This window comes from Glycine max, chromosome 16, assembly GCF_000004515.6.
Source record: "Glycine max cultivar Williams 82 chromosome 16, Glycine_max_v4.0, whole genome shotgun sequence".
Lineage (NCBI taxonomy): Eukaryota > Viridiplantae > Streptophyta > Magnoliopsida > Fabales > Fabaceae > Glycine > Glycine max.
This window is the reverse complement of record NC_038252.2, coordinates 19307636-19324043: the sequence shown is the minus strand read 5'-3', so window position 1 is coordinate 19324043 and position 16408 is coordinate 19307636. Positions and strand designations below refer to the sequence as shown.

At 35.9% G+C, this 16408-nt stretch overlaps 1 protein-coding gene across 1 annotated transcript; it reads right to left on the bottom strand.

The window, feature by feature from the left end:
• Window positions 1-1365: 1365 nt before the first annotated feature.
• Window positions 1366-10787, bottom strand: LOC112999782 (uncharacterized). Its single transcript, XM_026126093.1, has 6 exons — window positions 10387-10787; window positions 9288-10280; window positions 8616-9187; window positions 8201-8299; window positions 7953-8038; window positions 1366-1569 (listed from the first exon to the last, which is right to left on the bottom strand). The coding sequence occupies exons 1-6, from the start codon at window positions 10785-10787 to the stop codon at window positions 1366-1368; spliced, it is 2355 nt and encodes a 784-aa protein (XP_025981878.1).
• Between the last annotated feature and the right edge of the window lie 5621 nt (window positions 10788-16408).

The window sequence follows — 16408 nt, the reverse complement described above, 5'->3', positions numbered from 1 at the left end:
TTTATTTTATTTTATTTTTTTTGTAAAAGTAAAACGCTTTCTTCTTCTTTCCCTTTGCACGGTCATCCTTTTCCTCTAATGCTGGATTCTTCTTATTCATTTTTCTCATTTCATTTGTTCTGTCTAGTTTCAAAGGATGATGTTGAAATATGTTTTTTATTTGATTTTGGTTGATTTGAATAATCTGTTTCTGTGATTTGTTTTTTTATTTCTCGATTTGAGTTTAGGAGATGAAGAATTTTTCTTTATACACTTGGGAAAACAATGTTTGGTGGCTATGAGTTTTCAGAAAAGATCTAAGAGCAGTTAAAATCTAGTTTAGGAACTAAAATTAAAAAGTTAAGAAAATTGAGTAACTAAAAATATAATTAATTAAATATTAATGTTAAGAAATAATCTGGCGAGGTTCAGATAAAAAAAAACTGGCGAGGTTCAGAAGACACCAAAAATGGCAAACTCGAGCCTCGGAATGATAGGGGATGGCGAGATTCATGCACCACTTTGGTGATTCAGAAGACGCCAATGTGGTTCGTGCACCAGCAAGGGTCGTGTCTAGTTAGAAGATGCCGATAATTTTTTTTAAAATCAACCAGCACAACTTGGATCGGGTTTTGAAATTCGGCTCAGTCGCTTTTTTTGCCAAAATCGGCGGCCAAATCGATTTGCATGCAACATCGATCCAATAGATAAGCCGGCTTGGACAGGGTCCGATTTCCGATCTAATCGAGTCGGGCCGGTTTTTATAACACTTGCTTAGAGAGAAGGGAACGGAGATGGATAAGCTTAGGATTTCCATCATATATTTAATTTTGTTGGAAACCATTAATCTATCAGAAGTGGAAGCTGTGGAAGCGGCTCTCAGAGAGTCTGAGGTTGATATTGCTGCTTTTCAACATGTGAAGAGGATCAAGTTGTTGAATGAGTCATTGGCATCGGTAAATTCTGCCAGCAAAAGTCATATTGTTTATTGGGCTAAGAAACTCTATGTGTAGTAAAAAATCTTTTATCTAACCACAACAACCATTAGAAATGGGCATTTATGCAATTAGCAAAAAATAATGATAAATAGGAAGAGATTATAAACCCTCACCAACTTCAACACCACCACCACCACCTTCCAATCAAGAATGACAATGGTGTCAAAATCATCATTTCTTTCTTTGAACCCTTAGTTCGGCAAATTACCCAAATGGGGGCAGTTTTAGAAACTTATTCCCCAAATGGGGTTGTTTCTAAACTTATTACACAGGGGGTCTATTTTTTCACGTAAACCCCATGCATGGCGCCACCACCATTGGCGCTTTCGGCGAGGATTGGGCACGTGGCGCTGGTGTCGCCATTCCCACCAGCGCCTTCCCTTTGTGCCTACGTGGCGTTGGAGTCGTAGACATCAATGGCAACTTGGGCATGGCGCCAGTCAAACTGGCGCATTGAAGGCCCTAGGTTGTAGCAGCGTAGCACAGAGAGTGCAGTGCAGTGCAGGTTGCAGCATAGCTCAGAGTGCAGCAGGGACACGCCATTGGTGGTTGCACGTTGCAAGAGGGAGGCGCCATCACGAGCAGTGATTTGCTTTAAAAAAAATTGCCTTTATATGCAGTTCTCCACTGCATTGCTCCATCACTCTCCTTAGACTTCCACTTTCATCTTGGTTATTCAGAAAGCTTGGTTCCTTGCTTCCTTTGCTTCTTTCGTTCCTGTTGCTTGTAACTTCTTGGTAGGTTTTTTTTAACTGATAATAAATTTTAGGTGTGTTTAGGTTATAAATTTTAGGTGTTATATGTTACGTATGTTTAAGTTAGGTTTATTTTATATGTTATATCTTACGTGTATGTTTAGGGGGTAGTTATAAATTTTAAGTAGTAATTTGAAATATTAATATTATTTGTATTATATGTATATGTTATAATTTTAGTTAGTATGTTATTATTTGTATTATAGGATACATTAGATTTAATTGATTTGTTAATATTATTAGTTTGAGTTCTTAATTTTATATGGTAGATTATATTTAGTTTAAATTTTTTATATGGTAGATTAGGAATAATTTTAGATGATGTTAGTTATTAATTTTATATGATAGATTAGGAATAGTTTAAATTTGTATATGGTAGATTAGGTTTAGTTTAAATTTTTGATATAGTAGATTAAGAATAGTTTTAGGTTCCATAATTTATTAATTTTAGATTAGGTTTAGTTAAAAATTTTGATATGGTACATTACATTTAGTTTAAATTTTTTATATGGTAGATTAGGAATAATTTTAGATAATGTAAGTTATTAATTTTATATGATAGATTAGGAATAGTTTAAATTTGTACATGGTATATTAGGTTTAGTTAAAATTTTTGATATAGTAGATTAAGAATAGTTTTAGGTTCCATAATTTATTAATTTTAGATTAGGTTTAGTTAAAAATTTTGATATGGTACATTACATTTAGTTTAAATTTTTTATATGGTAGATTAGGAATAATTTTAGATAATGTAAGTTATTAATTTTATATGATAGATTAGGAATAGTTTAAATTTGTATATATTACGTTAGTTTTAGTTATTATTAGTTTCATATAGTATGTTTAAATTAGAATAGTTTTACATATTTTAAATAATTAATTTTGTATGCTAAATTATTTTACTCACAAGTATTTTAAATTATTAATTTTGTATATATATATATATTGTTTTAATTTTTAGCCGCAAATATAAAAATTATGTTATATATTTAAATTTATATTTGTATGTAATTTAATTTATTTGTAGAATATATATGAATTAGGTTATTTGTATAATATATTTTGTTATTAAAATTAAAAAAAATAATTTGTTATTTATGTAAAGTTGTGTTTGGATGTGATTTAATTTATTTGTAGAATATATTTAAATTTCGTTGATTGTATAATATATTTTGTTATTGAAATATTTGAAATTTGAAAAATAAAATTTGTTATTTATTTGAAATTTGGAGAGTATGTTTAAATTTTATTATTCATTTTATTGTATTATATTTTATTTTACAGGATCAATGGCATCTTCGTCGTCATGCTCATCAAATATACAAACTAGGCCTGGTCCAATTGATGGTGATGTTTTGTGGATGCAACCTAAGCATGTTTCAGAACATGTTTGGAATGGGGAACCAGACAAAAAATTACACATCAGACGAGCAGTCCCCACGTATCAAGGTGAAGAACAAATACCAGAGGAAATTGTTCCTCTGCTTCGGCTATCTGGGTTTTACTGGATAATGAAGATGGGATACCTAAAAATAAATGCGACATTAATTAGTGCGTTAATTGAAAGATGGAGGTCCAAAACACACACGTTTCACTTGAGATGCGGAGAGTCTACGATTACTCTTCAAGATGTGTCAGTTTTATTAAGACTTCGTACTGAGGGGGCACCATTAATTGGTCAAACAAATCTTGATTGGGCCGATTTATGTGAAGAATTATTAGGAGTCAGACCACAGGAAGGCGAACTTGAAGGCAGTGTGGTAAAATTAAGTTGGTTGGCTCACCATTTTTCTCACTTAAATATTCATGACAGTAACGTAGAACAATTACAAAGGTGGGACATCCTGATCGTCAAGCGCGAAGATGGGATCGACCATGTGGCACATCCTCACGACATCACGGACACCATAATGAATGATTTTGATGTCTCTGTGTAAATTTGTTGTTGTATGTATGACATTTGATTTTGACAGTTAATCTATCGCATCTCATTTATTAAGCCTTACTAATGTATACAGTTTATGTGGCACATCAAATAAGTAGTTTTAGTAACTAAAGCCGAACACCAATGCCATATATGTAGATACTCCACATTGACTAAGTCCATAGTTCATCATTGTAGATAGTTCTCCTCTCCTTTAGTATCAATTTGAACACCCTTAACTACAGCATTGGACTCCCCTCTTTCACTCAACTTGGGTTTAGGGTTGAGGGGTTATGGTTTAGGGTTTAGTGTTTATGGTTTATGGGCTAGGGTTTAGGATTTGGGGTTAAGGGTTATGGTTTTAGGGTTTATGGTTTAGTATTTAGGATTTAGGGTTTAGGGATTAGGGTTTAGGGTTTGGGGTTTATGGGTTAGGGATTAGGGTTTAGGGTTAGGGTTTAGGGTTTAGGGTTTAGGGTTTTATGGTTTATGATTTAGGATTTAGGGTTTATGGATTAGGGTTTATGGGGTTAGGGATTAGGGTTTAGGGTTTTATGGTTTATGATTTAGGATTTAGGGTTTATGGATTAGGGATTAGGGATTAGGGTTTGGAGTTTAGGGGCTTAGGGGTTTGGGGTTGACGGTTAAGAGGTCATCCGAATATGTTGCCAGCCATTAAGAGACTGCTACATTCGAAAATAAGTAATGAAAAGAAAACTATAGTACGCAAACGAAAATAACTAATGTTACTAACCAACGGTTGCATTCAAGATAACAAAGTAAATACATTGATCACAACTTAAACCAATACAAGACTTTGTTTTTCATACATAAATCAATTAAATGAACAACTCCCACGCTCAGATTGCATTGGACATCGTCGCCTATTGTGCCCTTCTGCTCCACATCTACTGCATTTTTGCCGGTGCTCAGACGGTTCTAGCCAATCCATCCCATTCCTTATCCTTGCTGATTTTGGCTGACCTTTCGCACGAATTATAGTTGGGTCAGGGATAAGTGTCCATGTGTCGTTAGAAGGAGGAATTGTCGCTTCATTCCCGAGAGGCCACCATTGTGCGAAGTAAGCCTTTAAGATGTGCTTATTCGTGTAAACAACATCTACATATTGGTAGTAGTTCATGCTCACGTAACCATAACCTGCAATAATGTGTGAACATGGATAGTGAAGCGCAAAATACTTTCCGCATTGACAATAATGGTCATTCAAGTTTACTACCCACTTTTGTCCGCCACGTTGCGTGATAGGATTGAAGGTCTCCTTTACTTCAAACCTTGTCGAGTGGATATCATACACACGAACGATGTGCGAACAAGCTTGTTCTTGATTTTTTCTAAGTTCTTTAACAAGCTTAGAACAATATACTTGGCCTTCATTTAACTGTCGTTGGGCTTGGCGGCCTCGATCAACAAAGTACTTTCAACATCTACTATATGTTGATTTCACCAACACTGTTATCGGTATGTTGCGACAATCCTTCAAAACCTTATTTATACATTCTGATAGGTTGGTTGTCATGTGGCCATATCGTCGTCCTTCTCTGTCATAAGCCATCGTCCATTTGTCCTTTGAAATGCGATCAATCCATGTTGCTATGGTTGGACTCAATTGACGGAATTTTTCTAAATTTTGATAAAAAATATGTGCTTGCAAGGAGTGTACCCTGCATGAAATTAGTTAGCAACAACAATTTTAACTATATATAAAACTTAAATTAACGTGACCATCATAAATGAAATGAAATGTTACCCAATTTCTTCAACATTTCTTTTTGTTTGGCATTATTGAATTTCCGATTGAAGTTTCTTGCTATGTGTCGCACGCAGTAAACATGATAACCATGGGGAGGTTGCCAACCAAGTGCTTCGTTAGCCACAACGGACTATATACTCGCGTGCCGATCAGATATCATACAAATACCATTTTTATCTGTGACGTGTTCACGCAAGTGTGCCAAAAACCATGACCACGCTGTCAACGTCTCACCTTCGACCATGGCGAATGCTAGAGGAAGGACACCACCATTTCCATCTTGTGATGTGGCCATTAAGAGGGTCCCACAGTATTTTCCGTACAAATTTGTACCGTCAACTTGTATGATTGGCTTACAGTACTTGAAAGCCTCTTTACATTGACCAAAAGTCCAAAAAACTCTATGAAACTGACGGTGTTCGCAACTAACCATATTCCCAACGATAAAATTGTCATGTAGTATTTGAAAATATGATCCAGGAGAATGATTTTGCATGTGTGTTAGCCACGACGAAAGTTTCGCATATGACTCATCTCAATCGTCATATTCAATTGTAATGGCTTTCTGTTTCGCCAACCAAGCTTTTTTATACGACACCTTGTATGCAAATTCACTGTTAATCCTCTCTTGAATCAAAGAAACTTTTATTGATGGATCTTCTCTAATCATGCCTGTCAATAACATAACAAAATTTAAATGACAATTAACAAAAAATTAACATAATATGAACATAAAATACGTACCTACTACACAGGTGGCAATTAAATCTGAATCAAGTTTCTCGTGATCTTGTGTCATGGTCATATTCAGACATGTGTGTGGTCCACCCCATTGTGTGACTTTCCACGTATCTGTTTTTTTAGATAAAATTACCCACATATAGAAAGGGCAAGGACACTCTGCACTTTTATTCAAGCAACAAACCACATACTTGTTCGATTTGCTTTCAACAACTTTGAAACTTTGATGCACCTTCATAACATATTGTTTGACTGCATTTTTGACCGCATCTTTACTATCAAATTTCATGCCAACATATAATTCTTGGCCAACATTAAAGGTCGACGGCATCTCCAAACCGCAAATGTCCTCCTCGTCAGGATAACTCCAGTTGATATTATTATAATGAAAAGCATCATTCCAAAATGGATTTTCAATTCCTTGTGCACCTAACAGTTCAAAATAAAAATTCAAATCATACTTATTTAGCATTAAATACAATTGTCATCAAATAATAAATTTATTGTCTAATTTTTTTATACAACAAATTATACCTTCTGCTGGGTGAACAATTCTTACTGGTTGAATCATGTCGGTGACTTCATCGTCTGTATCAGATATACCGTCAACATTGTCATCTTCATCTAAAGACTCTTCAACGTATGAGTTAGACACAAGATAATCATCATCATCATCATCATCATTATCTTCGTCAACATGTAAATTGCTCATATTTGTTGGCGGTTGTGTCTCATTATAAGATAAATTATTTCCACATGATGTAAGCGAATTTGCAGAATGAAACATAGAGCCACCCGCCACATCCTTTTCTATGTACAATTCCAGAACTAACATTTGTTCTTGTTGTTTAAAACTTTCGAGCATCGTTTCAACATCTTCATCATCACAAATTTGCAAGGCAATATATTTTCCTGACACTACAAATCTACAACTGATAGTAGAAATAATTTCATTATTTTGTAACTTTACCTTTTCTCCATTTTTTTTCTTCAAAGCATTGAAACTAATTCCACGTTTAATTTGAATCGCTTTTTTACTGCCTTCAAATATTACACCATCATTATCTTCATATACCCTTCCATTGAAATACAATACTGTTATAACCGAATTCATCGTGTACCTATAAAAACAATATTTTAAAACTTTAAATAATAAAATGGTTATCACAAGAAGCCCTTACTGGAACTTCACAATTAAACTTAATTTAAAAAAAAGTAACTTCAAATAAATTTCACATTAAGACACTTTAAAAACATTAAGGATTTCAACGTAGTAATTATAAACTCATCAACATGTAATCAAAATTATTAACTTTAAATAAATTTCACATCAACACACTTAAATAACACGAACAATTTTTAAAAACTTTAAATCCAAAATAATAAAATGTAATCACAAAAAGTCTCTTTATTGGAACTTCACATTCAAATTTTCTTTTAAAAAAAATTAATTAACTTCAAATAAATTTCATGAGAGACACTTAAAAAAATGAACAATTTCAACATAGTAATTTTAAAGACAAAATAATTCATAAACCAAGTTAGTAGTATAAATAATTAATCTTAACAATAATAACTTTAAAATGGAAAAAGGTAATTACAAAATTACTACAAATATAGTAAAATAAATATGATACGAGAAAAAACAAAGCATCAAATAACACTTTCAAGTTGAACGCTTATAAATTGTTAACACACCAACAAACCAACCTAATCTAATTAAAATAAATACTACAACTTCATATTAAAAAAAAATCGTACTAAAAAAACCTAAGGTTTATAACATGAGCAATAGCTGCACCATTAACACCCAAATGGAAAACAAACATGAATAAAGGATCCAATGCTATGTTGGTTACATCTCCTGTCACTAGACAAAACCAGAGAAAGAATCAGAAAATGACAGGATATTGCAGACTCAATGAGTACCAACTAAATCTGATTTTTGATAGGACATTTTCACCTATGTCTGACCAGAAAATGATACCTTCATGTGGTATTAATTCTTTTAATTTAGAATTCATAGTTGGACCTGCTTCCAAGCAATCACTCTTCTCTTCTGTAGGACAGGCTCCATTAAGGGCGTCTTCCTCAGCCACAAAAGAGATAGTGACACTGACAAATTGTGAGACTATAATACCATATCAATTAGTCAACAAAAACAAACAAATTGTGAGACTGAATCACATCAAATGCTTGTTATACTTTGATCATTCATTCATTTGTCATTAATTTATAGCTTTCATATAATGATCACAATTTACAAAAAGACATACTTGAGATCATAAGCAAAAAATACAGTTTCTACCCTATTTCACATAAAAAAAATACAACTTTCATATAAGTATTGGCTTTATACAATAGCCTATATCAAAGTATCATTACTAGTTAGAAATTACTAAATTATTGTCAAACTCTAATTGTTTCATTTTCTTCTCCTCCATTGCCATCATCTAAGAAAAGCATAGCTTCTAAATCTGGCTCATCAAGAGATAAATTTGCCATTTCAAGAACTCTAGCACTATCATCAAGTGGATCATGTACATCTCCATTAATGTCCCACAATCTTGTCTCTCCTTCTTTATACCATTCCTCTTTTCTAGACAAAAGCCTAAGATTAGAGTGCACAAAAACCAAATCTTCAGCCCTCTTTGGATCCATTTTGTTTCTCTTCAAAGAATGAATAAAGGAGTATGTACTCCAATTCCTCTCACAGCATGAGGAAGAACATGGCTGCACTAGAAGCTTTAAAGCAACCTTTTGGAGTATAGGTGTACAGGATCCATGCATCACCCACCAAGTTTTTGGATCTAATGCCCATCTATCCTCAATTGAATCAAATGAACCAAAGTCACCCGCACAAGATGAGAATTTAGAGAATTCTTCATAAACTTTTGTCCTAACATTAACATGTGGAAAATATCTCTTAAGACATTTATTCCTTTGGCTAGAAAGTTCATCATCTCTATGAGGAGGAACCCTATTTGGAACCTCATTAAGCCAATTATCACTATAGTACCTATAAAAAGTATATATGTATACATTTTAGTCATACTATGGTTGAGAAAGAGCTAAGCTAAGCCATACACATTATTGAAAATTTGATATAAAAATATTACCTTGGATTTAGAGAATGAGCTAAGCAATGAAGTGGATTACAACTCTTACTCCACCTAGAATTAAGTATTTCATGAATAACTTCAAAGAAACTAGAAACTTCATTTTCTAGCACTTCATCATGCCTATAGATGGTTGTCTTCACCTTTTCTATCATAGAATCCCACATTTCATACACTAAGTGAAGATTAGAAGCATCAGTGTCACATATTCTAATCATGCTATACATAGGATCCATGAAAGAAAGGATGTAATCAACTTTATCCCACCATATATCATTCAAAATCAACTCTTTTACATGTGCAGCTTTTCTGACATCATCTTCTCTATAACTATTCCATTGATCACTAATGACCATATTTTGCAAACAACGTTTCAACAATTTTAATCTTTTTAACATGACTATCATAGAGGCAAAACGAGTTTCAGCAATTGAAAGCAATTTAAGACAAGAAAACTCATTAAAAATTGCTAATCTCATTGAATGAGTCATGATGAAAACCTTGATAAAAGAAGCATCGCCAATTACTTCAGCAATCCACCCACATTCATTGAAGACATTCTCATTACCATCAACATTCTTTGCAGCACAAATGTTTTTCACTCCAAGATTCAAAGTATGAACCACAGAAGGGGTCCAAAAAATATGAGGAAATTCAGCTTCTATCAATAACCCAGCTGCCTTACAAACAAGAGCATTATCAATTATGACTTGGACTACATTTTGTGGCCCTACCTCCTTGATTACATCCTTTAATAAGTCAAACATGTAATGTTTGTCCTTGTACTCCTTGGACCCATCAATGGCCTTTAAAAACATAGGTCCTTCTTCAGATATAGCCATGAAGTTTATCAAAGGTCTTCTTTGAGCATCTGTCCAACCATCTGCAACCAATGTAACTCCTTTTAAACTCCACAAAGATTTGATAGGTTGAAGCAACCTTTCAATATGAGACCTCTCTTGCTGTAAAAGACTAGTTCTCAATGCATTATAACTAGGAGGAAGAAACCCACTTAGATTACAGTTAGCAGCAAATGAATAAGAACTAACAAAAATGTGGATTTCTAGCAAGATGGAATGACAAGCTGACAAAATAAAACATCCTTGCTATCTCTGCTCTAAGATGATTCCTATCCTCAATATTAAATGCACTCTCTATATTGCTTGATTTTCTTCTTTTTGGTGGTAATGTTGGTGGTGTTGGAGTCCTTTTGTCAGTAGGTAAAGGAACATTCTTAGACTTTAATCTGTTTTCAACCTCTTCACAAACCCTCCTCAAATCAACCAAATATGCATCAGTAACTTTCGGACAAGTATCAATTACACTACCACAAATTCTGAGCAAATGTGCTTTAACCCTAGAGTATGAACTTTTGACAACTTTTTCACAAAAATTACAACTCCATAGTCTATTACTTCCCCCATCTCCTATCTTTCCCTTTATTGTAACAAATGACCACAGTGGAGCATGGTCATCTTGATATTCCAAAGATGCAAACATTTATGTTATATGAGACATCTTTCACAACACAGCAAACACACCCACAAACAAGAAACAACAATGATGGGAACCGATGATGACGAGAATCGACGGCAACAAGAGTACTTGTAGAACTGCCAATGAAGAGAGTTGTTGAAGAAGAACCCGTCGTTGAGAAGAAGGCGCCGTTGAAGATGGCTTGCAAAACCATCAATGAGGAAGAAGAACCATGTCGATGTAGAACAGGATCACTTTGCAGCTTTGTTTTCAGTTGTCACATAGTGTGGAGAAGAAAAGAAAATGGGTTTGAGCTTCGTAAGCATGGAGAAGAAGAGAAGCAAATGGGTTTTGTGAAATAATAAAGCTTCTACATTTAAAAATCATAAAAAAGGGGTTAAACCTGGTAGCCGTATCTGAGCCGTATTGGAGTCATATTGAAGTCGTGTCTAGCCTTAGGAAGCCGTATCTTGTATTTTAAAAAATAAAAATAAAAATAAAAAAATTGGATACTCCTAGGATACGTATCCGGCTGTATCCGTGGAGTATCGGTATCGGATACGGGTGCGACACCGACACTTTTCCTTTTTTCACGTATCCGAGCTTCACAGGTGGTTAGATTAGATGATGGGTGTTTTGGTTGTGCGGTTTCTTAAAATGGAAAGGAAAGGTGGGTGTCGTGTGATTAGTGCTTGTGGAGGAATAATTAGAACTAGAGAGAGAGTGGGGTTTATCACATTTGCGGGGAGTTATCGAGTTGTTCTTTGTAGTGTGAAGGTTTCCGAGATTTTGTGAATGAAGCAGTATTGGTTGTGCAGTTTCTTAAAATGGAAAGGAAAGATGGGTGTCGTGTGATTAGTGCTTGTGGAGGAATAATTAGAACTAGAGAGAGTGGGGTTTATCACATTTGCAGGGAGTTATCGGGTTGTTCTTTGTAGTGATGCTAGTGTGAAGGTTTCCGAGATTTTGTGAATGAAGCAGTATTGGGTGTTGTGGTTCTTGATGTAGGATGATAGACCAGGATTGTTGGACTAACAAAATTATGGGAAGTGAGAAACTTGGTGTGTTTGCTACAATTGTTAGTATTGGGTGGTTGGATAATGGATTGGATTTGTTTGAAGGCCATTTTTGTAGAACAATCTCTTAACTTTAAAAGATGTGGTTTTTGTGTGGAAAAATAGGGGATGTTACCAAAATAGTGGAGAGAGTGAAAATCAATCTGAATAATTTGCAGGGTTTTTTTGTAAAGGAAGTAGGGAAGTGCTGCTTACCAAAGTTTTGTTCTTTACAAGTAAGGAGTAATGTCTAAGTGATGATGGATTAGGAGGTTTGTAGTGGATTATTGGTAAGACAATAGGGGCAGGGGTTAAGCAAGGAGAACTAAAATTGTTGGTTTGTCTTTGTAGCAATAATAGTGCACACTGCATTGCAAGCAGGATCTGTTTAAAAGTTTATGTGAGTGAAATTGTGTTAGGCATTGTGGTTTGTATTATAGGACAGAAAGGCACGAAGGAGTCATGGACTTTGATGCAAAACCAGAAAACAAAATATCATAGATATTGTGAATGAAACAGGGAGACCTTGATTGAATTGAAAAGATAACAAGAACAAAGAAAAAACAGACTGGAATGGGTACCCAGTCTGTCCCAGAGCCGAGCTCCTCTATCCAAAATGATAATAATCCCCAAAAAATAGAAAATGCTCCCCCTTCTCTCTCCAAATCTGTTAGTTTTTTTTTTGCTCTGCAAAAATAATATTATATTACTGAGTACCAGTGGTACTAGAAGTACATATTACATTTAGATATGCTCCCTTGACATTTTGTATGCCCATGGAACCAATCTGATATAAGTTAGCATATTACATAAATCTGTTCTAAAATTTTATCTTCTTGCATTAAGAAATCCTTCTCTGATATTGGAAGACCAGTAGTTAAAATGCATGTTGAAATTCTTCTCCAAATTTGTGAGCCACGTCCGCATTAGGAAAATTGCATCATCTAAGATTCAATTAGCATTGAGTGTACCATTTGAGAATACAATGTCGTTTCTTTGCTTCCAAATGGTCCACGTCAGTGCCACCCACCACCATCTCCAAATCTGTTAGTAATAACCGTAAAGATAACAAAAGGCCAAATATCTAACTCCACACCCCAAAATGCCCATTCACTAACAATTATGACCAAATCACCCTTCTAATGTCCTTTCCTCACGTAAACACCCACCTTCCTTGGTTGCCTTCATGTACTAAAGGCTCACGTAATTCTTCACCAATGGTTGATCAATACCTCCCCTTTGAGCAATTGTCTTGTCCTCAAGACAAAGAGTAGGAAATTGGCTCCGGATTGAGATTTCATCCTCCCATGTTACTTCATCCACTGACTTCCCTTTCCATTGAATCAACCACTGTTTCAATATTTCTCCATGCTTGATCACTTTCCTAGAAGCTAAAACAGCTTCAGGTTCGTTGATGTCAGCTCTATCATCTTCTAGCCCAGTAGGTAAGTCTGCTTCTGCCTCATAATTTCCCACTGCCTTCTTGAGTAAGGACACATGAAACACGGGATGAATTCTTGAAGTGGGAGGAAGTTGCAGTTTGTAAGCCACTTTCCCAATCTTTTCTAGTATTTTAAACGGCCCATAATACCTTGCACTAAGTTTAGGACTAATTCTAGCCATGACTGAATGTCGCATGTGTTGTTTAAGCTTTAAAAACACCATATCTCTTACTTCAAACTCCCTTTCCTTTCTATGCTTATCCGCCTGGGTTTTCATGCGATCTTGGGCCCTTAGTAAATGTGTTTTTAACTGTCTCAATGCCTCGTCACGATCAATTAACTCCCTCTGAGCTGATTCTACTCTCACTTCCCCTGGAATGCACGGTATAATCTTGGGAGGTTCACGACCGTACACCACTGCAAAAGGAGTAGTCCCTATAAACTCGTGGTGCGTGGTATTGATCCAAAATTCTACCTAGGACAACCAAAGGGACCAATTTTTAGGCTGGTCGGTAATGAAACAACGCAAATAGGTTTCAAGACACCTATTTGTGACTTCGGTCTATCCATCCGTTTGTGGATGGTAAGCTATACTCATCTTGAGCATTGTCGCATGTAACTTAAAAAATTCCTTCCAAAACAAACTCATAAATAAGGGATCTCTATCACTCACGAGAGATTTTGGAACTCCATGTAGCCTCACTACTTCCCTTACGAAAATCTCAGCAATTCCCTTGGCAGTATAAGGGTGTTTCAATGGAACAAAATGGCTATATTTGGTCAGCCTGTCCACAACAACCAGAATAGCTTCATAGCCTCTCGAGCGAGGCAACCCTGTGATAAAATCAAGTGATACATCCTCCTAGACCTGTTCCGGAATAGGAAGAGTTTGCAGCAATCCTCCAGGTGAGGTAGTACTATACTTCTGACGCTGACAAATGTCACAAGCTTGCACAAACTGTTTGACATCTTCTTTCATACTTTCCAAAATAAATTGGAAGCCAACCTCCGATATGTCCTATAAAAATCCGAATGACTAGCCTGAGGAGTAGAATGAAATTCCTCTAGTAACTTCTGAATCCAAGGAGATTTCTCATGCATCACCAGCCTTCCTTTATAAGGCAGCACTCCCTGATTATAAGAGAAACCAGTATGGGCCTCTTTATCCTGTTGCAAATCAGAAATAACCTTTTTCCAGTGGGTATCTTGCTGCACCTCATGAGTCAACTGCTGCCAATCTAACCACTCAGGATAATAGATCATATTAGTCAATTTGGCATCCTCCAAACTCCTTGACAGGGCATCAGCTCCTTTATTCTCGTTCCCAGGCTTATAAATTATCTCAAAATTATACCCCATCAACTTGGCCAACCAATTTTGTTGATTACCTGTTAAAACCCTTTGACTTAGCAATTGTTTTAAACTCCTCTGATATGAAAACACAACAAATTTCCTTCCTAACAGGTGTGGCCGCCAATGTTGGATAGCAAGGACGACTGCCATCAACTCTTTCTCATAGGCAGATTTAGATAAATTCTTCTCACCCAATGTCTTACTGAAATATGCAATTGGTTGGCGATTTTGCATCAGGATTGCTTCAATTCCTGTTCCCAAAGCATCGCATTCTAACTCAAACTGCTCTTCAAAATTTGGCAATCTCAACACTGGTGCCTCCGTCACACACTTCTTCAAAGCATCGAATGCTTGTTGAGCCAAAGCACCCCATTTAAATCCGTTTTTTTTAGTTAGAGCAGTCAGTGCTCGTGCAATCTTACCATAATCCCCTATAAACTTCCTATAATAGCCCGTGAGGCCTAGGAAGCCTCTGACCCCCTTCACATTCTTTGGTCTAGGCCACTCAAGAACACTTTTCACTTTGGCAGGATTGACCGCCACTCCCCGCACAGAGATGATATGACCCAAGTATTCAACTTGTTCTTGGCCAAAAGTGCATTTCTCACGTCTCACAAACAGCTTGTTGTGCCTCAAAACTTCCAGAACCTGTTGAAGCAGCTACAAGTGCTCTTGCCATCCTTTGCTGTACACAAGGATGTCATTAAAAAAATCCAACAACCCTTTTCTTAAATAATCTCTGAAGACATCATTCATCAAAGCTTGGAAGGTAGATGGAGCATTAATCAGCCCAAAAGGCATTACAAGGTACTCGTAATGGCCCTCATGGGTTCTAAATGCTATTTTAGGTATGTCTTCGGTCCTCATACGCACCTGGTGATATCCTGAGCTCAAATCCAGTTTAGAAAAATACTTAGCTCCCTGTAACTCGTCCAGTAATTCTTCAATAACAGGAATTGGGAATTTGTCAGGTATTGTAACCCTATTTAGTGCCCTTAAATCCACACACATACGCCACTTATTGTTCTTCTTCTTAACCAAGATGACTGGACTGGAATAAACACTCTGGCTATATCGGATATGACCATTCACCAACAACTCTTTCACCTATCTTTCTATTTCATTCTTGTGGAGGGGTGGATACCGATAGGGTCTTACATTAATTGGAGCCACTCCTGGTTGGAGTGATACTGTGCTCACGAGCTCCTGGGGGAGGCAAGCCAGTGGGTTCCTTGAAAACCTCGGCAAATTTCTCCAGAATACTCTCCAAAACTGCTTGCGGTTCCCACTTCACTCTATTCTCCTGAACCTCTTCTGTCCCTTCCATTAAATGGCACAATGAAACAAATTTGAGTTCTCCTGGTTGGAGACCCATCAAAACTTTCTCTTCTTGGGAAGTATTAATCTTCATAATCTGCCTTCTCCTGTCCACACGTATTTCCCCTAAAGAACTTAGCCACGCCATTCCCAAAATCAAATCGATGTCTTTTAGATCAAAAAGATAATGTTGGATCGAGTGGCCTCAAAATAATTAGGGAGGTTGAATTAATTATTCCTAAACCTTTACTAATTAAAAAATTACTCTTCTAAGGCTTTTACTAAATTGTTAAGAGAATGAGGAGTAGAAGAGAAACTTAACAGAAAGTAAAAGCGGAAATTAAATGCACAATGGAAAGTAAAAGAGTAGGGAAGAAGGAAACAAACACACAAGAGTTTTTATACTGGTTCGGCAACAACCCGTGCCTACATCCAGTCCCTAAGCGACCTACGGTCCTTGAGATTTCTTTCAACCTTG

What these genes read in the sequence shown, in the direction of transcription:
- LOC112999782 (XM_026126093.1), bottom strand. Translation starts at nt 10,787, where the DNA reads ATGTTTGCATCTTTGGAATATCAAGATGACCATGCTCCACTGTGGTCA. An exon ending in AGAGCAGAGATAGCAAGGAT is followed by an intron (nt 10,281 to 10,386) that starts GTTTTATTTTGT and finishes TCTTCCTCCTAG; the next exon opens with TTATAATGCATTGAGAACTA. An exon ending in TATGCTTTTCTTAGATGATG is followed by an intron (nt 8,300 to 8,615) that starts GCAATGGAGGAG and finishes ATGGTATTATAG; the next exon opens with TCTCACAATTTGTCAGTGTC.